At 33.9% G+C, this 27,214-nt stretch overlaps 1 protein-coding gene across 1 annotated transcript; it reads left to right on the plus strand.

Annotated features, from left to right (window-relative positions):
• Window positions 1-1,973: 1,973 nt before the first annotated feature.
• Window positions 1,974-25,824, plus strand: LOC130012884 (visual system homeobox 2-like). Its single transcript, XM_056100971.1, has 5 exons — window positions 1,974-2,403; window positions 14,388-14,475; window positions 18,944-19,067; window positions 24,829-25,009; window positions 25,408-25,824. The coding sequence occupies exons 1-5, from the start codon at window positions 1,974-1,976 to the stop codon at window positions 25,671-25,673; spliced, it is 1,089 nt and encodes a 362-aa protein (XP_055956946.1). The 3' UTR covers window positions 25,674-25,824.
• Window positions 25,825-27,214: the final 1,390 nt, after the last annotated feature.

Here is a 27,214-nt window from a genome sequence, read left to right on the forward strand (position 1 = left end):
CGAAGACATAAGAAACCGATTTTTTGGCGGTTTTTTTATAAGCAAATTTGAAACAAATTATTTGTTCTGTGTATGTAGATAAAACTATAGAATATCATTAAATAACAATTTCAAACTTTTTCAGGGAAAAGAAAGAAGAAAGGAATTATATCAGTTAAGCTTGTTATTTTTAAACTGTGGCGGTGCCATTTAAAGCAAACCACCTAACTATATTAACAGACATGTAACAGTTTTTACACTAGAAATATGGCCAAAAGGTGTTAATATTTTGAGTGGCCATTAAAAGTAATAATAAGCAATATAAAAGAACGACAACTCAACCAATTAGGTTATTATTGTATTTGTTAATAGAGTGAAAAGGGGGTTAAATGTTAAGTAAACTCAACCGGGGACCAAGGTTCAAATTAAAAAGCTGAATGTATGTATCAAGCAGCGTTGCTATCTTTCCATACTCTGCTCCCCTGCTGAATACACTAACAAACCTCTTTACGGCTAGTTTTACATTTCTAACACCAACATAGTATTGGGATAGTCTCACACAGTTTTTACCTAAACTTGACTTGCCACTGCAGAAAAAGGGCTTGTGTACAAGCTAACACATTTTCAATGCAAATATAGTGTTGTAAATATCCTCGATGGAAATATCTTAAAAACTACCCATTCGGAATCCTTTGTCTTTAAATTCGTCTTTGGTCTTGTCCGGACTTTAGAAGAGAAAGAACATAATTAGTTACCCGAATATATCCATAACTTTGATTTGAATATCACTAATTTATTTTAGTATCTCTTCAACAAACCAGACTAATCCGATTCTACCAACTTATTCGTCAAATTACAAAAGTATTAGAACCAGGATAACTTCAGTATGGCCTAGTTGTTTCTATGACTGAATTTGTTTCAGGACATGAATACTCGCGTGCCATTTATGCATTGGAACTAGGGAATAGACGAAAGATGATGACGAAATTAAGCTCCAGGGCATCCCATTCTGTAATAAGTCTAAGTGTTAATTAAGGGAAACTGCTCATAGAAGTAGAAAGGTGGCCAAACGGAAGATATCTACGTGTTTAATATGAAGGAATTTGTAGTTACTACAGTAATAATACCATTTAAACAATTAGCTATTTGACGTTAACATATTTATATACAAACCAGCTATATACATACACACGTAAATCTCTCTATCTATTTAGAAATTCTTAGTCACGTGGTTTACAAAACACAAACATAAACCAATGACTTGTTCATGTTTGCCCCTTAGCACGTGCTACGATAGTAACCCCTCCCTTCGGGCTTTATGTCCTTAGATTTTAGTCGACTCTTACAATCGAAGACCTTTTGATCTTAAAGATGATTGGTAAATATAGAAAACTGTCAAAAGATCTTTAAGCGGGATGGGAGGGGGCAATGATGACAATGGCCAATTATCCCCTCACCCCGTGTATTTTAGGCGCGTGCTGAAGAGGAATAAGTTGAAACGAGTTCGAGGCTGAGAACGTCATTAGCAGCAGACGATAAGTTACGTCAAGATCAACCAGGTTGAAAATCGAGGTTTTCTCACGAGTCCCGCCTGCCGGGGATTAGCGCCTAATAATCAGTCGGGGTAACTGGAACAAATACATCTTGTCAAATAAGCTAAGAGGTTAGCATAAATCTGCCATCTTTAAAGCTGATCAGTTGACCAGATAGAAGCCATCGCCTGTTATTAGTTTCGTATCCTAGAATATTATCATATCTATTGTAACGGAATAACTAGTTATCATGTGAACTGGTAATATAGACTATTAGTTAAATTATTATTTTGTTATTCCTTAAACGTTTTTCATAGACTTTTCTTAGGGGGACTAATTTAAGATTATGGTGTATTAATTGCTGTGGACATCTATGAAGTGCTAACTAGAGGTTTGTGTTCTAAGATAAAAGTTTTTGACAACTTTAGTTCTTAGAAATATATTCCTTGGTCATCTATCAAAATGAACGGACTTTTAAGTTCCGCAACTCAACAAATGACTTCTTTCCAAAACCAGTTCTCGGGCGCTGGTCATTTTGGACAAATGTACACTCAACAGAGACCTTCATTTGCTATTCAAGAAATTTTAGGACTTAATACATCTTGTCGGCAAAATCCGAGTCCAGAAGTTGTAGATCATTCTCCGATGCCGCCTTCCAGTTTTCCAGGAGTGTATTTTCCTGGATTTAATGCCGGGGGCTTGCCTTCCGACCCATCTGGAACGACTTTTCTCAGGGAACAACAACCAACAAATCCTTCACCGTTTTGTCCGTGGAGGTTTGATTTATCTCAAAGTGCTCCTCAAAATATTCCCCAATCCCGTTTCCCTTGTCACGTTACTAGACCAACAGAAGATGTTAATTTCAACTTTAAACATAATAATTTAGAAGAAGGTGAGTGGTTAATTGGCATGTCTAATTTTATTCTTTGCTTGTTTAGTTTCATTTTCAAATTATCTGGCTATTTTCTTGCGTTATTTTTTGTGTAAACATGATAGACGGGTGGGTAGAATTAACAATAGTCATTTTATGATATATTTGTTTATTATTTGTGTTAAATATGGAACCTTTGCTCTCTAAATGAAAAGTTTCGAACAATTCGTATATGTGATTTACTCACAGGGATCCAGTGAATACTTATTATTTTCTAAATAAAAGAATATTATTTAATGGCTGGCCCGCAAAGCAAGAACCATTTTTCTCAAGAAATATTATGAAACTTGAGAATTTGTTATTTTCTGTTACTTATAAACAATAATTTTCATTTTCTAATAGAGATGAAAAGGTTTTTTTTTAATTCTTAATTAAAATCGGATGGTTAAATTGAATGTATGTTGATTACATTTTGAAATAAGAATTCACACATTTTCGAATTTTGTAATCATTTTGTATTAAGATATTGTTTCTTTTATTGTGGGATTCTTTGATTTAATGTTTTTTCTTCTCTGAAATTTCACAATAAAATTTGGCAAAGGAAAAGCATGGACCTTATTATACTACAAGTCCATGGAAAAAGTACATAACATGTGCATTTATTAAGTTGGATTCTTCCTAAAATGCGTGGTGGTCTTATTACGCCTATTAAGTTTCATAACAGCTGAATTTACCTAGTCTAAACTTGACCGTGTACGACCCAAAATTAAAACAAAATTGAAATGGTGGGGTTTTACACTAAAAATTTGTTTGAAAACTTGTGTCTGCGATAAAATCAGATAGTGGGGTTTCATTTAATTTTGTAGAGTGCTACGATTATTTATTCTATGATAGAATGATAATGGCCAGCTTTGAACTGCACAAAACTTCTTTGTTGTTTCTTGTCGTAATACATTCCTACAAGAAAAGTTGCTGTTTAAGAATATTAAAGATAACCAACCCAACCCAGCTCAATAATCAGCTGTAAGAATATATTGTTGTCTTTTTTCTTAAATTTTTAAAATATGTCTTAAAACATATCGTATGGTATATTAATAGTCCTTTAATTCATAGATTTTAATATTTTTTCTGGTGTTAAGAATTTTAATTTCGTTCCGCCAGTAGTTTACATTCTCTTCTCAATTACAAAACTATTAAACGAATCATTTATCTTCTAAATATAATAAAGAAATCAAAATTTTAAAATTTGACACAACCATTCGATACATTTTTTGAAAATTTTATACATGTGTGTAAGATGACCCAATTCTTCAATTTAAACTCTTACTGTTTGGGTTTTGTTCAATTTCCATTCGCCTAATTTATGATTTGGTTATTCTTATTTTTGAATTTTGCTTTTGTGGTCGTTTTATTTGATGACCAACAACTGCTGTTAAATAACAAATTCTAATCAAATTTATATTTCTCTTTATTATTCATTTTTATACATTTCGTTTTATCTACATGTTTTGTCCCTACAACAAATCCGTTAAATGACGAAAGAGCCTTTTCATACATTGTGACGAATTTTCTCTTCTTATATTATTGTTCAATTAAAAGTGAAATATTCTAATTTATAACAAACAGACAATGGCTTTTTAATAAAAAAGCATTTTATTTTTTTATTGTTTGAACAAACATATAAATTATATGCGCACGTGTAATGATGAACTACATAGAAAGAGAGGTTAGAGACTTGGGTAACATATTGTCTTTGATGTATCGTATTACCTATGTTTAAAGCAATCTATCTCATCAGGTAAACAGGTATTCTGTAGGTTAACTAGATAATAATACATAGTTCATGTCATAAAAAAACAAAAATGAAAAATCTTAACCATTCATTATGAGCTTTTAAATAAGTCTTAAATCTCGAAAAGATCGTCGTTTATGCCATGACATGACAAGTTGCCTTATGAGGTAGTAATTAGGGAATTAAGGACGAGCGTTCTACGTCTAGGCAATGTATGACTATGATGTATTGAACAAGGCATCTGATGAATAGCTTTCATTCAATAATTACCTTTGTTAGTGAGTCTAATATCTGTTTGAAATGGGCAAAACGTCACAAACTTTTACTGGTTATTGATTTGGCAAGGGTCACGTACATGTACCAGCCGAATTTGCCCCGTTTCCTTTATTCACCTTTCTAAAATTGACAATACATCTGACATTTTAGGTCATCGCTCTTGACCTGTCTTTATGATAACAATATGTTTTGATGAATAATCATCATCATCATTAATAATGAAATATCGAATGGCAGCTCATAATTTATGTTAATTAATCATTTAGTTATGAACTATCTAATTAAATATCCAAATATTCGTATATAAAAGCAATGGATTAAACATTACTCGTATGTAAAGAAAACCAAACATTATTCATAAATGCAAAAGCAAACTAAACAAGTAAAAGTTATATATATCTTTTCTCAAAATCTTCTCTTTTTTTTTAACCGCTTCATTTTAAATCCTAAAAAAGGGTGGAGGCATCATAAGAAGATAAATGTAATGATTTGAATAGTTGAAAAATAATTTGAAATGGATCAACAGAGAAATTCAAAGTACAAATTTGATAAGTAATACTGTTAGTGTTTATATCGTAGCAAACGACGCTTCTCTGGTGTATATTGATGAATGATCGTCTTTAACGGCGGCTATCATTGTAGGCCTACAGTTTTATCACTTGCATTAGAATATAATTACGTTAAAATGGTTTTAATCAAACCAATATGATTATCGTCTTTAATTTCTTACAGTGTAACTATTGGGATATGATATTATCGGTTTCACCAAACTAACTGTGTTTAAATTATTAACTATCATTTGTAATATTCTCCAACACTAATCAACTATCACATTCTCGTCTGAATTTCTTTGTTACAAATTATTTAATTACCTTACTACGTTATCTTTTATAATATTCTTAATAACAACTTCCTAACTATTCTTGTATTATGACACTAAACTATTTTCAATTAAATTATTACATTACTGCGCATAATATTCTCACATAATATAGATATATTTTCAAAATGGTCTTTCCTTTTTTACCCGCTTCACGCTAAATCCTAACAAAAATCAATTTTCGAAAATTTGGGTTGAATAAATGTAATAATTTGAAGATTTAATATCCTGTTCCTGGTTGCATAAAACATTATATTAATAATCACTTATTTCTGGATGTAAAATTGCTTATCCTTTCTGTTGAATTTTCTTATATTTATTTCTTTGTAAATCAAATTGGGGAATCTCTTGATAGTAAATAACTGGTGTAATTTAGATTTCTTCTTTGACGTTAGACTATAGAACCATTGATAAACGTTGTTGATATATTTAGTGCTGTATACAAAAGACATTGTTTATTTTTTTACACTTGCGATGGAAATAAAATAGCGCAAACTATTTTCAAGAAATACTTGACAGAGTTAACACGTGTCTCGTGATGCTTTGATCATTTTCTATTGTTTTAGCATCTTATTTGTTTATTTATCTTTTCTTTAAGCCCATCTAATTGGGTTTCATTTCTTTTAAAATCGCGAAGGCAACACTTAGGACAAGAGTCGCGGGTTAATCAGTTAATTTAAAGTTATTTAATCCCACTTAACTTTTGGAGAAGAACAATTAAAGGGTCTTGATTAATCTGGTCAAACAAGTTAAGAAGTGTGAAAGAGAACGATGTTGTTGTTGCTTGTTTATTTATTGTTTACATTAGGTAAGTTAAGAAGGATGTGATACTTTATGAAACAGGTACCAATATTGTATTGTTTGGTTTCGTTACTTGCGAATCTATAATGGTTTTTTTTCTAATTGTACTATGTTAAAATATCTTAATTGGTCTGATTTTCAACCTGGTTAATACGCGAGAGCTTTAACATTACCATGGAATATATTATCTGAAAAAATATTGTCTGATACATTACCATAAATTCACAAAAAGTTTAAGAACTATATTTTAATTATCATCCTAGTTATTACGCGAATTTTCATGTGTGTTCATTTTGAGCGGCATTGTCAGTAATTATTGGTTGATCAATCATCTTCTCAAATTGCACCAACCTTGTGATATATAAGCATAGAAATATTACATAGATATGCAAAAATCATAAAGTTATAATGTATTTTTGAGCGTATTTTTTCGCCAGATATTCTGTAAAGACCTAGAATTGTGAATATTTTATCCTCAGACTAATTGTTACAATAACAGATACCTATATTCCAGCATTGATTTACTAGAACATAAATACACCTGCACTAAACATACAGTACGTTAACTGTTCAAATAGATATATATATGTGGAAAACATTAAATAGATCACATAGAAATACAAAATTTATATACTAAAAATATCAAATGTAAACATTAAGCTAAAGGGACACAAATGAATTTATAGAAATATGCAACAAGTTTTCTATGCGAAATTATACTTATATAATTATCTACTGACAATATCAGAAACATAGCTAAAATATATTTTTTTCGCAATAATATACATGTAATGGAACAGATAACAAACATACATGGACGACTCAAAAGTATACTTTCATGAATTTAAAAATCTAACAAGCTGTGTGTAGATACGATTTGCATTCGTAAAAACACGCAGAATTTAAAATATTCGATCGGAGCAAAATATAACTATATGATAACATATATATATATCAGGATCGAAAAATGTCCGCCCAGTCTAAAATAGTAAAATATCTGCAGCGAGAAAATTATGACATAATATTTATAATGATTTATGATTATTTTAAAATGAGTTTTACTCAAGAAGTAAGGCTAGTTCAAATACTCTCTTCAGTATTTAATCATTTGAAACGGGGATTTGCCAAGGTGTTTGATTTAAACCTTGGGTTTTGAAAAGGATTTATGGGTTTTGTACCAGATAATGTAATAATTGTGCATTTATTAAAGTTTAAATATATGGTATTTATATGTATATTCCATATTTCATGAATGTGCGCGGAAAATGATAATAATATGTTACTTTTCATCCGTCATAATAAATCACCTGGAACCCAATTTAAACCGGAATTCAACTGTATTGTGTTATGGTCGATGAAAGTACATGTATAATGTATTTGACTGGGAAAGATTTATCAATGAATGTCAGTTAAGGGAAATTGACAATTGACGTTTAACCCGTTTCATATAAGTTGTCAATAAAAGAGATAGCTCATTCCAGACCATAACTCTTATTGCCTGGCTCGTTCCTATGTTATAATACTTTGAGTAAATAATCGTCTAATAATGTGTTAGAGCAAATATTGGCACATACAACAACATTTCTCTCTCACGGTCAATCAGCGTTATTTATGGCGATAAATGAATTTGTTCTCTAGTCTGTTAATTTGTTCATATACTTTAATATCTATGAAGGCATGGTTCTTGTGTTGACTCAACATGGAGATATCGTGTATCGTTAAGACTAAACACATATTAAACTAAGTGATGCTATTATAATAAGTAACTGTCTCGCTACATTTATATTAGTCATTTTTATAAGAGTTCCATCAATATAGACAATGTAATTACTTCCAAACATAGTATTTTCAGTTCAAAGAGAATTTCCGACTCTTGTAATCGAAATAGATTACTTAATTAGCCTACCTTTCGGATTTGATTCGGCAAAACAAAGTCTTTGAACATATATATATTTTCAAAACGATCGGTTAAATCATCAGGAAATCATTTTGTAATCTACTGAATCTATTGTGCGTAGGCATCTATATTGCAAGGATCGAATCGGGAGCTTCGAGAAGTACGTTCATACCCTTCTAATGGCAGAACATCCGTAAACATTGTCGTGATTTAAAAATAAAACAAACAATAAAAACAACAAAGGGTATCTTAATCTGTTTCTCTATGATACCCTTAAAATAGGACGTTTTAATATGGGGGTCGCTTGTTTATCGAAAAAAAAAAACAAGAGATAATTTGGACTTTTTATAATGCTCGGAAATTGCCTTTATGTCTACAATTGCTCGATAGATTGAGTTCTTAAAGAGATGTTATCATTGGTAACACTACAATAAACGCCGATTACACTTCTACATTTCTACAAGACTATCCCCCAATTAAAACTTTAGATACCACAATTAGCCGATATTGGCCGTCTCGTTTTTCCAGCCTTTTGGATATACTGATCCCGTTGAAAACAGATACTGGATAAGTTGAGACTATGCATCACCTTTGTCCTAGTCGTTAGCAGTTCGTTAAATAGCCGACAATTTCCACTCGGTTGGGGCGAAATCTCGGCTGTTGATTAGCGCAACGGGGCGCAAATCTGTAAGGGTAATCACGCGTACGAAACGCGTCCCGTCTTCGCCGTAACGACAAAAGGAGTTGGTAATTAACAACGCAAACGTTCTCTTATTTAGATTTCCCACTCAGGAAAGCTACAAGAGTTGTCAAAAGTCTCCCCGAGTTTTAAGTGGTTTATTCATCTTTTTCTCACCTTCGTTCATTCTGTGAAGCGACTATTCAAGTGTCGCGCATGGTGCTGATAATTAGGGAAATGGGAGGGGTGTCGATACAGTGCACACAGCGTCACGTCTCTACATGTGTTGAGACATATGTGTTCTCTAAAGATCCTCTGTACCTATAGGACAAAAATAGGGGTGGAACTCTTCGTGTATTTTTCTCTTTTTTTCTCACAATTTTTTGTTCATGAAACAAACAAGTTTTTCTTTCTTAGAAACTGAACTTTTAAAAGATAAATGTAAAAAAACAAGTCAAAGAGCTAGATGTCTTTAAATTTCTGTGAAACCGACCAAAGTATTACGATTTATAGGCAATGGTTTGTGCAGTCTTAGTTTTACTCCAACAGAAAAATATCACCGATGCTTTGTAGATACCCCACTCCACCCCTCAACTCCCAACCCCTTTCTCGCTATCCTAAAATACTTTGTTTTTGAGTGATACGTATTATGTTTGAGAACGTAACCTCATATACTCTGAAATATACACTGGTTTGGCTTTAATTTTCAGTGTCCAAGATGTTATATATGGTTTATACGTTATGTATTAAATCTATAATTCCCTTATAACCTTTAATTATTTCTTATTTTAGAATGATTGTTATAAAACTGTCACAGACAGATGGTTGGGGTGTACCACCTCTAGATAGTGTTAAATTGTTGACATGATGTGCTATATGATCAATCACTAATTGTAAATAAGGCGATAAACACTAATTATTATCCTATATTAACTGTGATTAACATCCTAGGATGAACATTATCACGTGATCAGCATGTCACGTCAAATATAGCACGTTCGATGACAATAATAATTATTGTCGTAAAAAGTAATCAATGTTGGAATTTCTTTCAAAGGTATACGCCATTGGAACTAACGATTTAAGTATATATTTCCACGAAGTCAATATTTTAAATATTATAACCATTGATTAGCAAATATATTGAGACCAACGAGAAAAATGTATTTGTTGTAATTATATTTGTGCTGGTCATAAGAAACATACTTTCAGATAAAAATATGTTTTCTGGATTAAAACTCGATTACTCGGGAAGGATATTATCTTTAACGACAATTCTTGGCCACAAACATAAGACAATATCTAATCCGATTGACTCAATAATTGGGAAGTTGTGTGGAAGAGGCCAGGAAGATATAATGTCCGCTTCCAAACAGTGTGAGTGATATCACAGACTATAAAACCGTTTCAAATCAACATTTGTTTTATATTATTCAAATAATTTATTTGGGTGACTATTATTATGTTTATACTGTATAATTATCTAGGATTGATTCTTCTATCTGATTAAAGGAGCTAAATCTCCACTCTTCATGGCACCTAGAAATGTACACAAATGGGTCGCAGCGCATATAATATTGTAACATGAATGTATATAAACTGATTTACATTCAAACGTTTCTGTTTTTACTGAAATTTCTAATCATTTATGTTCGGCGAAATACGCTAAGAGCCTGAATTGAATGGCAGTTTGGCGTCTGGTTATTTCAGTCTACACCGATAGTACACGTAATGGTGTAGAGTTTGTAATTTAATCTTGACAGGCGGCTTAGATAGAGTTGTAAACTTGTATTTAGAAAGGCGTGAAATTAGTCATAATTATCCCTCTTGTCGATAATCGCCTGCAGTGAAAAGGACCGAGTCCTATCTTAAGGTGGAACATTTTCTTCTAATTATTACCAAGTTAGAATTACATCTCTACATACATACACTTTACTCGTAAAGTTCAACCCAGTTCAACTCAAAATTTTGTTTTATTATTATTGATAGGGTGACTTTTATTAAGATTTAGAAGAATGTGATCAAAATTAGCAATTAGTAATTAGCATAATATACGTGTTTGTTAATGTGGCTGATTTGATTATTATTTTCATTTTCTAATTCAAGGATGAAATTGCAATTTTACAGACTATTCAGTTTATTATATCTTTTATGTTTGGAGCAGAACAATAGATCGTGAACTCGCATTTCATTCATTCATATCTACTTGTTGACCCAGGTTTCTAAATTTTGTATACACTATTCAAGTCTTTTTGTTTCGGATTTTCGTGTCACAAATTCATAATCCTTAAATCTATCTCAATATCTTGACGTTTAACGCCTGTGTCGGAGTTCAAGTTGTCAATCTGGGAACATTTTTTTAAAACTGGGTCTGTAAAACAATCCACGACATGCATGTCAAACATCTGAAGAACATAAAAAGTAATTTTTTTGTTAATCCTTAATTCTTTTTTAATCCTTAAGGATTTCCACGCCTATATGTCAAAAGTCGAGTTACTGTTATTCCCAAATTGAAATGTGTTTCAGATCAACATTTTATTTTGAAAACAAAAACATCTTAAAGTACTTGATGTCCTTATAACGGTACTTGTAGGATTTCGTTCTCAGGATGTCAAAATTATTTAAGTACAAGTGTTAGAGTCTCACAGATTGTCAAGTCGACGTACTACAAACACCTAATACCACTTCTACTCATTAAAAAGAGACACGAAAGGTTAAAGTGTAGATAAATCATGATTCAGGAGATCACAAATTAAAAGATTAAGGGGTTTTGTCAGCTGTTTTAATCTATTGGACATGATTAAGTTTATGAGCGAGGCGTATTGACTGTGTCTTTATCTTTTTTCTTAAACAGCACTGAAAGAAATTATAACGCATACGCCATAATAAGACTAGGACTACGGAGTTATTATTACTCCTACACAGTTTATATAATATCAACGAACCATCTGACCAAGTGCTTGTTATTTATTCATCTATGACTTTCTCTTACATTATAATCATGTTACTCTGTATGAAATGATATTTTGCTTGATAAAGACGAGAGTACCACCGTCGACACCCTGTGATTAATAAACCAGTATACAATTGCTACTTGCAAGTCTTCGTTTTCTAAATGTCACACAACGAAGTACACTATAATTAATGCACAATATTGTGAGTTTTTTACACTTTGTTTTACTGTATTTTTGGATGGTTTATTGTTTAGTCTTAACCCATACAATTAAAAATGTCTCCACTTCGAATACTGAACTCTTTTGTCAACACCAATATTCGTTTCTGTCGAAGCGGAGACATTTCGAATGGAGAGATGGGGAAATCGGGCTGGATGGATCGAGTCTATTTATTTATATTTGGAGTGAAAAATAAAAGGGAACACTGTCGAGTGTTTGGATTCCGTTTCGAAAATATCGTTTCGTTAAACTCGTTTAATCTGTGGCTTCAAATAAGTAATACATTTTCGATGTACGAGGGCTGGCTGAAAAGTCCTAAGCCTATCTGTGAAAGACCTGTACAAAGTCGATGGTTTCTATTTATTTTTCTACATAGACCCCATCGAGGAGGTATACACACTTCTGCCGACGATGTAGCAAGGCCTGGATGAAGGTCAGGAAGAAATTTTCTTCAACCACATTATGTCATTGACGCTAGGAAAATGACGACAGGTCTCATCATGATTACAAATCTGGCCAAATGCTTCTCAGGATCTGCTTCAAATCCGCACATGATGCCACAACCCGACACGTTGCTGATCCACAGTCAAGAGCTTTGACACCCATCTTGCAGAAACTTTTGTCATTCCTAACCTCGTTGGCGTTAATGTACCCAACCCTCTCATGAGCGACGCCCACAACACTGGCAATATGTCGAGTGGTGAATCGTCGATCAGGCCTCACCATGTCATGCACCCGGGTAATGTATTCTTGAATGGTTGCTGTTGATGGCCGTCCAGGACGTGGGTCCTCGTCAAGATCCTCTCTGCCACGCTTAAATCCCACAGCCCAATTCTCTACTGCGGAAAGGGAAGTGGGATCATCCCCTAAATTGAAGACCATGTAGGCATGTAGGTTAGTCCGTTCAGTTGCAGGTACTTGATGACTGCCCTGTAGACAAGTTTGTCCATTTCTGGTAATTTCAATGGGTAGGTTCACAAGATGGTCTGGTACGAAGACAATAATAACACTACAGTTGCAGTTCTTATGTCTATGATTCATTCAAAGTTTGTTTCAGTCCAATTGATCTACTCTTTTCAGGAAGCCCTCGAACATTTGTATTTTATCAATATATTTTTTTTAATTTCGACTATAGCCTAATCTAAACAATCTGTTTTATTTTTTCCGACTTAGTTAAATAAGAAATGTATATATTCATATCAGTAACCTGTAATCAGTTTAGTTTATAAACAAAGGTATTAAACTCTCAACATGTATTTTGTATTAGTAAGACGTCTGAAGTGGCCATTTCTATTTTTTTACAATATACGTGTGAAGGTTGGGATAATGATAACAACTTTCCAACCCTCCTACCATTCATCTGTCACATTCTTACTGTCAACACAAGGGTTCTTAATATATCATTCTATTGACATGGCCAACAAAAACTATACATGATCTCTGTTTTAAAAAAAACAACACTACCTCCTACTTATCTAATAGCCCATATCTTAATGGAATAATAGAGTTAAATATGCTTAAGATAATCCTTGAACACGCCGCTCTAAATCGTTTATTTTGTTTTTTATGATTTTTACCGCCACCGAGCTATTTGATGTGCGTATATTAATGCGCAGTTGCAAAAAGTGAATATTAGCGACGTCTTAATTTAGATGTATGAAAATATCTGCGATAAGGTAGATAATCCACACACATAATGAATGACAATAAATAATAATGTGTATGTTGAAAAGGGAAATGGACGAGTAGACTAACGCGTGTGTTTTAGGATCCACCATCTTAATCTCCTGGATCTTCAATACCCCCCCCCCCTCCCCCCCACACACACTCTTAAATACGTATTATAAAAATACTATATGTTAATCCCGAAATGTGCTATATACGTCAATACTCAAAGTAAAACTTAAAAATGAAACAAAAGACAAAAAAATACATAACCGAAACGCGAAAGCAAGATACTAGTAATTGAACTAAATCAGAATGAAATTAATGATAATTAAGTATTATCGTGTTACTGGAACGATCAAACATTCTCTTCCACGAGAGACATATGTATTGAATGAGCTTATACGAGAATACAGTTTATGTAGCTTTTTGTATATAGGTTATGTAGTTCTTTGTACATAGTTTATGTAGCTCTTTGTAAAGATAAGAGGTATGATAACCAGGAATAAGACAGTGCCTAGGTCATGGTAATATTGAGGGTGTTTAAAACACTATTTCTCTTTATTTCGTCAAGGAACCCAATCCAAAATCATACTGCACTTAAAGTGACTTTAAAGGTAATACAGAATCTTCTGTTCAAGCATCTAAACCAACGAACTGCGTCTTCGCATCAAATTTCAGGTCATATATAATAGTACTAAAATGAAATTTATATGAATTAACATTTTTACTTCATTGTCATTTCTTTCAAAATTGATTTGTCAATTTAACCCTATTTTTGTTTCCTGAGGTAATGTCTCTGTATAATACTCATAGATGCCTTGTTGTATTTTTTGTTTTAGTTCAGCGTCAGTCGTGCCTTCAAGCAGAGAAATCTCGAGAAATATTAAATAATTGCAGCAAGAAACAGAAAAAACGGCGACGACATAGGTGAGACATCAATTTTGATCTTGTTAAAATTCTGATGCCTGGTGGCAAGTGGTTATTATTTATCTAGAGATTCAAATACAATAGGTATATCCAACAAAGTTGTCTTCCTGTATTTCCCCCATAGAGAATCTGGATGGACATTTCACTGTAATAGATCGTACAGCATAACTGCCCAGTGTACTGTTATAAAACGGTACGCCAATACAGCACATACATTCTAAAATGTCAAAAAAAGTGACAAAGATTAAGCGGAAGTAGATGTGTTGGTAATATCTCAGTATTGGGTCAATTTGAAATATCCTTATGTTAGTTTGTTAGGTATATATAACAGTCTATAAAAGATGTAAGAGCTAAACCAACTTATTGCAGGTTATTTTTTCAAACTTCAAATGTTATACAAATTATTATTTAGATGTTGGTTCACACGACACGCCTATGATCAACACCCTAGGCCGCGAATTTGCTGAGATAGTACGTCGGTTAGAAAATGTCTTCATATCTTCGTTAAACGTTAACATGTAAAACCTCGACTACGTTTATAGTCGTAGTAATGGTACTTGACAATGGAGACTATTTCTTGCGAAAACTTCAAATATTCATAACTTCGCTCAGAATAATTCAGAGCGTAGATTAAACAAGATGTGCCATTGTAAAAAAAAAACCCAACAAATATCATATCGTTGAATGTTGAGGCTGTGTCCATCTTAAAAAATATATTCAATACGATGAAAGACCCACTAAATAGAAATTGGAAAAAATGAAGTATTATTTAGAAGAGTTTGATGTGTTTATTCAACTGCTTGTTTTTGATATAATAGATGTATAAATATATACTATGATCGCGTGATATGTTTGATTACGTCCTATTATTTATCTTGTTAGGTGTGTGACATAAATTCATCTTCCTTTACTATGCAGTCAGAAAATCAGGTCGTTAGCCAAAACTTGCTGTTACAAATACTTGCGCTTTGGAGTAACACTGAATTCGAAGTCGAGGTTTTTCCGTTACACCACATTTCTCATTTAATTTATTCGTCGCTCGGCGTAGTCACTTCCTAATTGTTTTCATTACAGCGCAGAAGTGATATAGTTCAATTAGAGCTTATGCTAGTACCGTTTCCAAAATTAAAATCACGTTCAAACTTCTCAGTTAGATGAGTGCATAGGTTCAATACCGTGACAATTACATATACAATTTCTGAATTAGTATTAAGTTCTGTGATAAAATCTAGAGAGTCGAAAGAGTCCTACTTTACATTGCTTAAAACAGAAGGTTATCTTATTAAACAAAAAAAACCCAAAAAAAGTTCGAAATCATTCGAAGTAAGCTGGAACGACACTGGTGTTGGGATTTTCCTTCTGTCCCTGATACACGAATCATACGTCCACCCCTGCAACTCAAAAGGTGATCGTGGTGCACCATAATTACCTGTACTCTTTTCTCTGAAGAGAAGATTGGGTAATTCTGTGGTGTGCGAGAATGCTTCTTGGTAAAACTGTTTATTTGAACATGTAATGTAACTGTCGAATTCAGGGATCCACGGCTTGTATCAAATATATATACCTAATTTCCCACTAATAAGATAATTTTCAAGTGCAGTTAACGCTAATTTAAAAGTAAATAGAATATGTCAGACAAGCAAGAAGAATTTCTTTCTAACACGCAACATGCTGTTTTGGTGCGACACAAAAACTGGTATTTGATACAAAGCTTGATGTATCAAGTTGCCGTCTTTAATATAAGGTTGACGTAAAAACGCAGATTTGTTTGTAATTTGCTTTGTGAAAAAGAAAATACAATTCAGAAGTTATTATAATTTTTGATTGATTTGAAACAGAATGCATGTAGTTTTGTTTTAAAATGATAACATTTTTTGACATAACGGTCATTTTATTTCATTATTCTATTCTGAAAGAATAGTGTATAGTAGAACTCCGTGATTCAAGATAACACGACACCAACAACATCACTCACATGTCACCCGGATTCATTCACTTGATTTGATATTTGTTGTTTATTTCTTGCAATGTCTGTGTACTTGTCCCTAGGTTTGTCTTATCGGTTTTGTTTTGCGTGCAGTGTGGTCCTTCTGCACGTACTAATAGATTTGACCAACTCACTGCAAAGCCTTTTGCAAGAGCGTTTGGTGAACTCTGTGAATACCACTGGAAAGAACGACCCGTATAATTAATTTGACATATCGCTAAAATCATAATACATCTTCATTTCAATGATTTGAAAAAATATATCCAACAAAATACAGCAGATTACATTTTGTGTTATATTCTCTCTAACATAACGTTTCAATGATAACGCGATAGGTTATGCAGGTAAACAGGTTAGAAAGAAAAATGATAATTAGTTAAGTTATGCAGAAAAACATAATAATTAGATAGGTTATGCAGGTAAACATGATAATTAGATAGGTTATACAGGTAAACAAGGTAAGTAACGTTTACAGAAAAATGATAATTCGATAGGTTATTCAGGTAAACAGGGTAAATAGCTTTTACAGAAAAATGATAATTCGATAGGTTATTTAGGTAAACAGGGTAAATAGCTTTTACAGAAAAATGATAATTCGATAGGTTATTTAGGTAAACAGGGTAAATAGCTTTTACAGAAAAATGACAATTCGATAGGCTATTCAGGTAAACAGGGTAGAAAGAAAGATGATAATTATATAGCTTATTCGGGAAACAGGATAAATAACGTGTTAAAGAAAAATAAGGGATATTTATATATGTATAGATGTGTGTCGCTAATGGTTATGTATAGAAAAAAAACATGTCTGTACATGTTAGTTACATGTAAACCTGGTTAAATGAGGATATTATACTAGAGATTATTGCTACTTCATTAATTAATGTGATTGAAACCGCGCCGTTTGATCGGGATCGCCGTAATTAGTTGTTTGGTAAAAGCTTCTCATATTACTACGCCGTTAGCTAGCCAACTTACAGCTATATAGTCAGCCTCCTCCTAGCACGCGGCTGTCATTTAACGCAGAGACACGCGTGAAAGAGCGAGAAGTCTCATCTTTATTCTATTCATTAAGAAATTAGCCGAATTTACGAGGCATGCTGAGACAACTACAAGCCTTTCGACACACTAATCAGCCAGCTTTTACGAACTGGGTTTTTAAACTCGTAAAATGGTGGATAAAAAGTGAGCCCAGCCGTGAATTATGTCCGTATGATTCAAATATAATTGGTTATTTTTTTAATAACATCTTTCCGTTAGAAACAAACCCCACGCTGCCATCTTATTTGAAATATTAAAGTAATTCCGCCACTAAGCTTATTAACCAATTATAGATTGACAAAATGGTTTTTAGTTCGTGGCGAAGGTTAACTTGGTGAGATTTTGTGTTTTTACTAGGCAAGTCTAATGAGTTTCAAAGTTGGACCCACAGATTAAATTTCAAGAAGAAATTACTTCAGTATGTTTCGAGACAACATTTGCAATCGATAACGATTAACTGATGTGCCTCTTTTTTTTAAACTTATGTCTATTCTGGTACCAGGAAATATATGAAAATATTGGATTCGCCTAATTATTTTTTTTTAACTTTTTAATGTAAAAAAAACTAATTAGGCGAACTCAATACAAACTAATGTAGTTCGCCCTTCTCTTCAACATGAAAAAAGTAATAAGGGTATATTTCTCCCATCTACCATACTTCTTAACAGTCCTTATAACTGTTACATATAACCCCGTTCAGATTATTTGATCAACAAATCAAAATGAATACCATTTATTTTTTCATCGTAGAAAACGCATCGATGTGACTTATAATTATATAAAAGGATATCTCCTAATTTGATTGGTCAGTTAAAAGGGACTACTTTTTTATTTTCAAAGAACAATTCATTTTCTAGTAAAAGTAACTTCTTTTTTTATTAAAAAGTAACTATTTTATTTAATTGACCTTGCTGGTCAATATAAAGGACTTTGCAATGGTTGAATTGCTGTCAAAAAATGATGTATCACTACGCCGAAATGTAATCAGGTTCAGTAAAAGTGAAATCTATAGCAAAGAATTATATTTATTCGTGCATGTAAGAAAGGATTGGGTGATAAATAAAATTTCCTACTCGTCGATCAAAAAAGACTCGTAGAAGATTTTCTATATATCACCCAATCCTTTCTTACATTCACAAATAAATATAATTCTTTGCACATTTTAACAAAATTAAACATAGTCAACTAACCCAATTTCAGGATGGCCTGAACTAATAGCTCTTTTGATTAATTCAATTTGTTAATTTATGTTTATATTTGAAACTATTAAGTACACCGACTGAGATATTTTTAATGAGTTGCTTCTTTATCGACCTGAACCTGAGTTACTAGAAGTGCAAATTTACCAAGGGGAATAACTCGCGTAATTAATCTATAATTGTTTGCTTTATTTGTGATGTTTAAATGTTGTTACATTAAGAGTTATCTTGGTATATATTTCAGGACAATATTTACCAGTTTTCAACTAGAAGAGTTAGAAAGGGCGTTTAAAGATGCTCACTATCCCGACCTGTATGCTCGAGAACTTTTAGCTTTAAAAATAGATTTACCTGAAGACAGGATACAGGTATGTGCCTCGTTATGATTATGTCGCGTAACACGTTTTCATAGGGGTTTTTTTGCAAAAAATTACACGACAGATATCATCAGATAAGATCAACGTGTATCTGTCGTAAACCGATTAATCGAAGATCACTGGATAGAACATAAATAGAAACTGAGATATGGTTGTTAAAAGCCATGACATCCCGGACTGCAAGTTTAGTGAGTCGCGTTCTTCCACTTTAACTTTATGCAAAGTTGTTAAGAACAACCGATCTAATAAGAGGTTGATGGACGAAAATACCTCAGATTATTTATGCTAACTAATGTTAGTAAAAATAGCTTACGTCATTATATTAATGGAATGTGATAAATTATACCAAATAAATTGAACAGCCTCTTACTTCACGACCATTTTCATAAAAATGAATAAATTTAATAGTAAACGTATCTGTAAATATGTTTTGAAAATCTCGGGTTTTTTTATTTTAAAAATGTGGAATTTCTGAAATATATGCAGCTGGATCAGGTCAAAATTCCACAATAACATACTTTTTGCTTGAAAACTTGGGTGCTAATCTTCATGTTACCGAGTGAACATCAGGTGGCTATAAAGTGTGGATTTGGATTATTACAGTTAGGCGGAAAACGAAATAGTAATCCGTTCTTCCCAGTGCGCTTCTGCAAGTGAAGTTTTCTTAACTCATGGCTGCTACGATAAAAACGGGAGAAAAAGAGCTTGTTGGTTTATTTAGCTATCCTAGACGATGATAATGTTTCTCAAACACTCTCTATAATAAGTTTATTTGCCATATCAAAATAAACACATTTGCGTGAGGCACGCATCCTCGATCGTCAAACGTAGTTCATTGGAAAGTTTCATCAAAGTTGAAAAGTTTTTCTAACGTTTATTAACCTACGCGGTTTCCAGATTTTGAGCGATTCTATATTACTGTTTGTGCTTAACACGTGTTCTGGAATGTTTACTCAGTAAATTTTTCCGCCGTCTCAAATAGACCAAAAAGGTTATAATGCTCGGGCACTTTGTTTTTTCAACCAAAATATATATTTGTACTTGGCATAAGAGCCAATTTGAGGAAGTAGATGTGCTCGATGTTGATGTTACAGTTGTCTTCGAGTTATCACTGGCCAAATCACAGCCAATTAGCAACCACTACAAAAAAATTCGTGCTTGTTTTTGCTAATACAGTTTTGTTTCAAATTAAAACATCTGCTTATGTTCAAACTGGATAAACTGTTGGTATATGGAGTCATCTTCGACTTAAAGTCACAATAATAAAGCAATGTCTTATTTACTGTAAACCATATCAAAGACGATCCAAGTCCCTAATACAGGGGTGTCAAACATGCGGCCCAGATCCGGCTCGCCAGGGATTTAAATGTGGCCCGTGGAACAAATTACAACAAACTGTCGTGTCGATAATTTTAAGAAACTAGCGATGGAAATCATTTATTATTGTTTACTGGTTTCAGTAAACTCTGACTTCTGTACCATATGCCATAGATATCTAAGTTGTATGTAATACATGAGAACGTTGTGTTCAATATTATATCTGGGCAATTTGGAAACCAGTCTAAAATATTACCTGTGTCAAGGACGTTTGGCTTTGTTTTAAGAATTCAGTAAAGTTCAAGGACGTCTGGCTTTGTGTTTAGAATTTTGTATATCTCTGTCTCACTTGAATTAAAATTTTAGTTCATGTTACCCCTGAATCGAATGAATTTTTAACAATCACTTACAGCGTTCAAGCGGTTTAAAAATAATGTCTGGATATTTTGAAGAGGTGCTCTGGTAGTCACTTATAGTCACTACACCGTCTGCGGTTTGAATACGATATAGACTCTCTTATAGTTTGTGCGTATTTACTTAAATACTCCACCCCCTCCCCGCGGGCATCTAAATACAGAACGCCTAAAGCCTAGCATATGTCGGCCTATACGACGCGACAAAACTGACGGTCTCTCGAAATCGGCGACTGATCAGTCGTGACAACCTCGGTGACCTGAACGCTTTTACGACTGGTGTAAGTCGGACGTCAACCAGTCGCCGTCAAGTCGCCTCCAGTTTTACTTCTACGACTGAAGACAACTAGTTCTCCCTAGTCGCAAGCAACATGAGCGCACTTACGACTACCTTTAGTCGGCGCCTCGCTGAGGTAGCCAATACGATTCGGTTATTTAATCACGTGGTACCCAGGGGACGGTAACAAACATTGGCGGACAAGTGGAATGGGGTCATTTTAAATGTTATCACGTGGCAGTCTTTGTGATCAGTTGTGGCTCCGATTCTGCAACTGACGCCAGGCGATATGAGCGCGCTTACGACTATGATCACCTGATTACTCGTGGTTGCGTCCAGTCGTGGATAAATTTAGTCATAGCGACATAAGCTCTCATTTGCTGTTAGTCACCGTCAGTTTTATCGCGTCGTAGGGCGACACAAGCTAGGCTTTTGAGCGCTAGATTGAACACGACGTACTGACCGACCGCCGTGTCTACGAAAGTATTAATGTATAAGTAACGTGTACAATGCCTAAATGCAGATTTTGTGAATGATTTTCAAACTTTCCGACAATAAGTTATTCTGGTCTGAAATGAAAAATAACATGTGTTTTGCGTAAAATGACCTACACGAATTTCAAGAGGCATTTCTTCTGTATTTGTTCATTAGGTAACCACAAAAATACGGGTTTTTATATAATAGACTATTCAAACTGTCAAAATCTTACATTAATTAATTACTTAGCAAATACTCGACAATAATTTTTTTAGTGCCTTTTTTCTTTATTCTGCTGCTTTTTTCATTTAACAATGATAAGTTATCGATCTAATAAAATACACTGTAACTCATATCTCAGCCAAGCAGTAACAATAGGCCTATTAATAAATGAGGTATTCACGGTCATTAATTTCAATATTAAACCCTTACCGCGCATAATTTTCAATTAGAACACCTTTATCAACCCTATTACATTAAACAAATAACGACACGTCCCACAATTCATTTATTGGCTATAAAACTAAATTGATCTCGGCATGGCAGCTTTGAATAAGCCCGACCTGTAACCTCGCGTTAGTCGTCTGGAGATTGCTTGATTTTCAGCGACAGGAGGTAATAACATAAATTTCAAGTGTAATTCCCCCCTTTAAATAATTAAATCAAAACTGTTATTTCTATTCACGTTATAACTCAATGATTGACAGTGACGTAGAGTGAAATAGATCGCTCGTCTTCCAAGATGGAGGACGACTCATTGCCGGCCATCACCGTCAAACTCGATTAACCAGATTCCATTTAGACACCAGTCTCATTACATTATTAGAAATACAATAATCTTGAATACATAGAATGTACTGTTAGTAATCTAATTTCCAATTATGAACGAATCGATTTCTTTCTAATTAAAAAAGATAATGACGAAATTAATAACCAGTTATATTGGCGGCTATTTTTCATAACCATTTTTATTCTACCGACAAAAATGACAAATCTATTAGAATATAGTTAATTGTTTAATGAATATAAACGAGATTGTATTCAATGTTGTTGATGATAACACTTACTTAGGGAAATTACATATATTAATTGAAATATAGATCTTTCAGCGATACATTTAAACGCGGCAAAAAAGCCATGTATAAAAGTCACTTGTTGAGGTTTCCTCGTTCAATTTAATTTAGACTTGTTTGAACATATCTGACATCAACCAAGTAAACGCAGATCTCCTGATATGAAGTTGTATTCCCATTACTCTAGAAAACAACGAATGACTGAATGAAATGGGGTTTAACGTCCTACTTTTCTGCACCTATAGCCTCTCTAATGAAGACCAACGTATGCCATAGAGTGTACTATGAGGGGAATTTTGCCCAGACATGAATTAAATTGCAACCTTCAGTGGTTCTCTTTTACGTACCCACCAACGTGTACACGGGACCTCGGTTTTTCGCGCCATCCGAACGACTAGGGCGGTCCTTGTCAGATCCCCCCATCCTGAATCACTTACAAAGAGGAATCACACCGGAAAATTCCAAGTAGCCAGATCTTACTCATTAACTTCTAGAAAATATGAAATCGGAATTTTCTGAATGGTTTGATAATGATACTTCCTATTACTGCTGTTCACTGAAAATGAAATTATTAGAATATAAATTTTAATACCGATACCTCAGTCGCTACGAGGTAAATCCGCTGCCGTCACTACGTAGATTCCTGAAAAATAATTCCTCGCGGCAAAACCGGAAGTAGCGATGGTAGGGATTGATTGACGCAGGGGTGTCAAACCATTTCGATTCAGGGGCCACATTTATTAATAGACATATTGTTACTGCTTGGCTCAGATATTTTAGTAGATCGATAACTTACCATTGTTAAATGAAAACAAGCAGCAGAATAAAGAAAAAAAAATATTGTCGAGTATTTGCTCAGTAATTAATTAATGTAAGATTTTGACAGTTTGAATAGTCTATTATATAAAAACCCGTATTTTTGTGGTTACCTAATGAACAAATACAGAAGAAATGCCTCTTGAGATTCGTGTAGGTCATTTTACGCAAACACGTGTTATTTTTCATTCCAGACCAGAATAACTTATTGTAACTTATTGTCAGAAAGTTTGAAAATCATTCACAAAATCTGCATTTAGGCATTGTACACGTTCCTTATACATAGACACGGCGGTCGGTTAGTACGTCGTGTTCAATCTAGCACTCACAGGAGAGAGAGAGAGAGAGAGAGAGAGAGAGTTAACGTCCACTCGACAGAAACTGGGACATTTCGGGGCTAACATATGGCTCAATTTTATTTCAATAATTCGCTTGCGCGTAGGGGTCTTTCGCAGTGGGAGGAAACCTACGAGGTTGGACAGGCGACTCTACTCCTTGTCATGTACAATCAGGGAATCGAAACCACGCCATTTGACTCAATGACAGACCTTATGATGCAACGATAACCATTCGGCCACCCAACCCCCAGCACTCAAAAGCATCTTGTATTTAGATGCCCCCCGGGGGGGGGGGGGCATTTAAATAAATACGCACAAACTATGCGAGAGTCTATATCTATATCGCAGACGGCCTAGTGACTATAATTGGCTACCATAGCGCCTTTTCAAAATATCCATACAATATTTTAGATCGTTTAAACGCTGTAAGTGATTGTTAATTCGATTCAGGGATAACATAAACTAATATTTTACTTCAAGTGGGCCGGAGATATACAAAATTTCTTAACACAAAGCCAAACGCGTCCTTGCACTTTACTGAACTCTAAAAACAAAAGTCAAACATCCTTGACACAGGTTATATTTTAGACTGGTTTCCAAATTGCCCAGATATAATATTGAACACAACGTTCTCTTGTATTACATACAACTTAGATATCTATGGCATACGGTACAGAAGTCAGAGTATACTGAAACCAGAAAACAATAATAAATGATTTCCACCTCTAGTTTCTAAGAATTATCGATGGGCCACGTTTAAATCCCTGGCGAGCCGGATCTGGCCCGCGGACCGCATGTTTGACACCCCTGGATTAACGTCAAATAAACTTAGGTGAACTAGTCAATTCTACAGTCCACTGTATCTCTTCTGTAGATTTATTTTCCGGCGCGGTTTCCCATTGTCCGTGATGCAGGACAGAGGGCCAGGTAAGTACAGTGTCTAGTGTACCCATTAGTGTGCTCCTTAAAGAACTCTGACAGTTGGAATTCAAAATAAGAGTAGGCCGTACATTTAATTATTGTTTTCTTTGATATTTGCAGGTTTGGTTCCAGAATCGTCGGGCCAAATGGCGAAAAACGGAGAAAACTTGGGGTAAAAGTAGCATAATGGCGGAATATGGTTTATATGGTGCTATGGTTCGCCATGCTCTACCACTACCAGACGCCATTGTTAAAAGTGCTGATAAAGGAATAGAACAATCGAACGCACCCTGGTTGTTAGGTAAGTATACAGAGTTCATAGGAATTAATATTAACACCCCGCTCCCACCCTCACCCCGATATGATTGATTGTTATATAAAGAACTAAAGTACATTTGAACAATTCGGTTATTCTTTCAATCTAATAGTTATACTGACAAGGCCTCGTCTGTCTAATGTCCTGCATTTTTTCCGTTTCCTCAAGTAACTATATGTCGAAATAAACTGTTTCTATCTCGAAATGACAAAGTTATCTCGAACCTTAAATCCGATACTTAACGTCTTCTGAGTTTCTGTTTTTTATGTGTGGTGCGGTTCTCCTGCACTTACCTAAACTATTTAACCCTTTACTAAGATAACGTATCCCCTTGGTGCTTTGTCTAAGAAATATAATCCATTGTTATAATTTGTCAATTACAGGTATGCACAAAAAATCAATAGAAGCGGCTCAAAAGATGAACGAAGTTGACGACGATAGCGGTTCATCCGACACAGACGAGAAACAGAAAAACAAAGAAGAACTGAAATCAGAAAGTATAGCAGCATTACGTGCTAAAGCCCAAGAACATAGTGCAAAAATGGTTGGAGTGATACAACGAGATGGCGTTAATATCGCTGAGCGGAGTAATACATTATCCAACAAAATGATCGATCCCTATCAACGAGATGGCGTCACTTCCTGTTGACAAACGTCATGTGAAGAGATTCATTCGCGATTAAGACTTATCCAGAATTCACAATAACTCTAGGCATCGGCGGATGTGAATTTAAATATTGTGCTCTTAATATTGAATGTTTGGTGCCTTTTTACCTCACTTAACTTTATGAAAGGCGATTTGATTTGTTGTGGTGTATATATTCTTACAAGGACAGAATGCTATTGTAAATATTAATAATATTAATAATACTGTGCTTGTTAGGTTAATATTATTCTACATGTTTTGTACATTACGTAAAGATATCGTCAGTAGCTGTCTAGTCTGTATTGCGAGTAGGGTTCGCGATGTTTATTTATGCTACTTTTTAATTTAAAAAATATATATATCTACCTAAAGTCAATATAGGTACAATATTCCAGACTAAACGGACGTGTACAATAGAAGTTAAGCTTTGGTGCAAAAATTCAAATTTATAAAAGTTCAAATTTAATTTTTATTCAATCTCTATTAGATCGTTAGCGGGCACCTGAAGGATAATTCTTCTCTATTAACAATGAGACCAAATGGCATCTGTTATACTTTTTTAAAGGTCCACATGTCTATCTGAATAACACTTTTGAGTTGGTATTTTTGTTCAATTTATTGGTCTTCGGACAGTGCATATGGGCTTTAATAGCCCTTACCACATACAATATATTCTCTATTATAGTAACCCAGTAGCGTATTAATACTGCACTTGGGACTTTGAATAAATTAACATGCTCTGCCTCGTATACCTGAGGCCAGTCACCACTTAGGGTTTGAACAGGTCGATCAATTGTCTGTCTATGCCAAACTGCTCAAATATGTATTGCTAAGTAAATGGCACCAACTATAACGCATGGTCAGAAACATATTGTTGTAGCTCAAGCTGGCTGATCGAAATTCAAAAAATCATAGAATCACACAAAATTAAGTTATTGTCAATAACTAGAGAAATTGTAGCATATATTGTTGTAAATATCATGAAATAAAAACAGTAAACGATAATATTCTGTGTTACAATTTACAAATTATAGACTGGACAAGCACATTCTTACTGCGTTCTTGAGCAGATTGGTCTTTAAATGTTAATTGATTGCAACTGGTTTTGTGTAGTTGTATATTTACCCCTCGATGATCCAATATTCCAGAATAAACGACAAGGATAGACTTTCAGATCATAGACAATAAAGACAAATCTTAACAAAAATCACATTGGTCCGAGAATTATCCAAATCTATCAATCCTAAAATAGTTTATTGTCATCTAATGATCACATTACTTCCAAGCGATTCCCCTACCCCTCTGAGCGATGGCTCATTGCTGTCCACAAACATCGAGGTTAAGGTGGTGTCTAACCTAAGTTAAGGATAAAAAAAAATCCAATAATAAATACTTTCCTAGACTCAAAGACAAAAGCTATTCTTATTTTTCGAATTTGAAAAAAAAAACAATCATCAAAATTTACTGTCCTCTAATGAATTTCACAGAGCAGTGGAAATAACGAAACGCAATAAAACGATGGTAGAAATGGGAAAGGAAAGTTT

The sequence above is a fragment of the Patella vulgata genome, chromosome 5 (assembly GCF_932274485.2).
Source record: "Patella vulgata chromosome 5, xgPatVulg1.2, whole genome shotgun sequence".
Lineage (NCBI taxonomy): Eukaryota > Metazoa > Mollusca > Gastropoda > Patellidae > Patella > Patella vulgata.

Excerpts from the sequence above, each read along its gene's own strand:
- LOC130012884 (XM_056100971.1), top strand. The coding sequence starts at position 1,974 with ATGAACGGACTTTTAAGTTCCGCAACTCAACAAATGACTTCTTTCCAA. Across the intron at positions 14,476-18,943 it reads AAAAAACGGCGACGACATAG|GACAATATTTACCAGTTTTC; the intron begins GTGAGACATCAA and ends TATATATTTCAG. Across the intron at positions 25,010-25,407 it reads GAACGCACCCTGGTTGTTAG|GTATGCACAAAAAATCAATA; the intron begins GTAAGTATACAG and ends TGTCAATTACAG.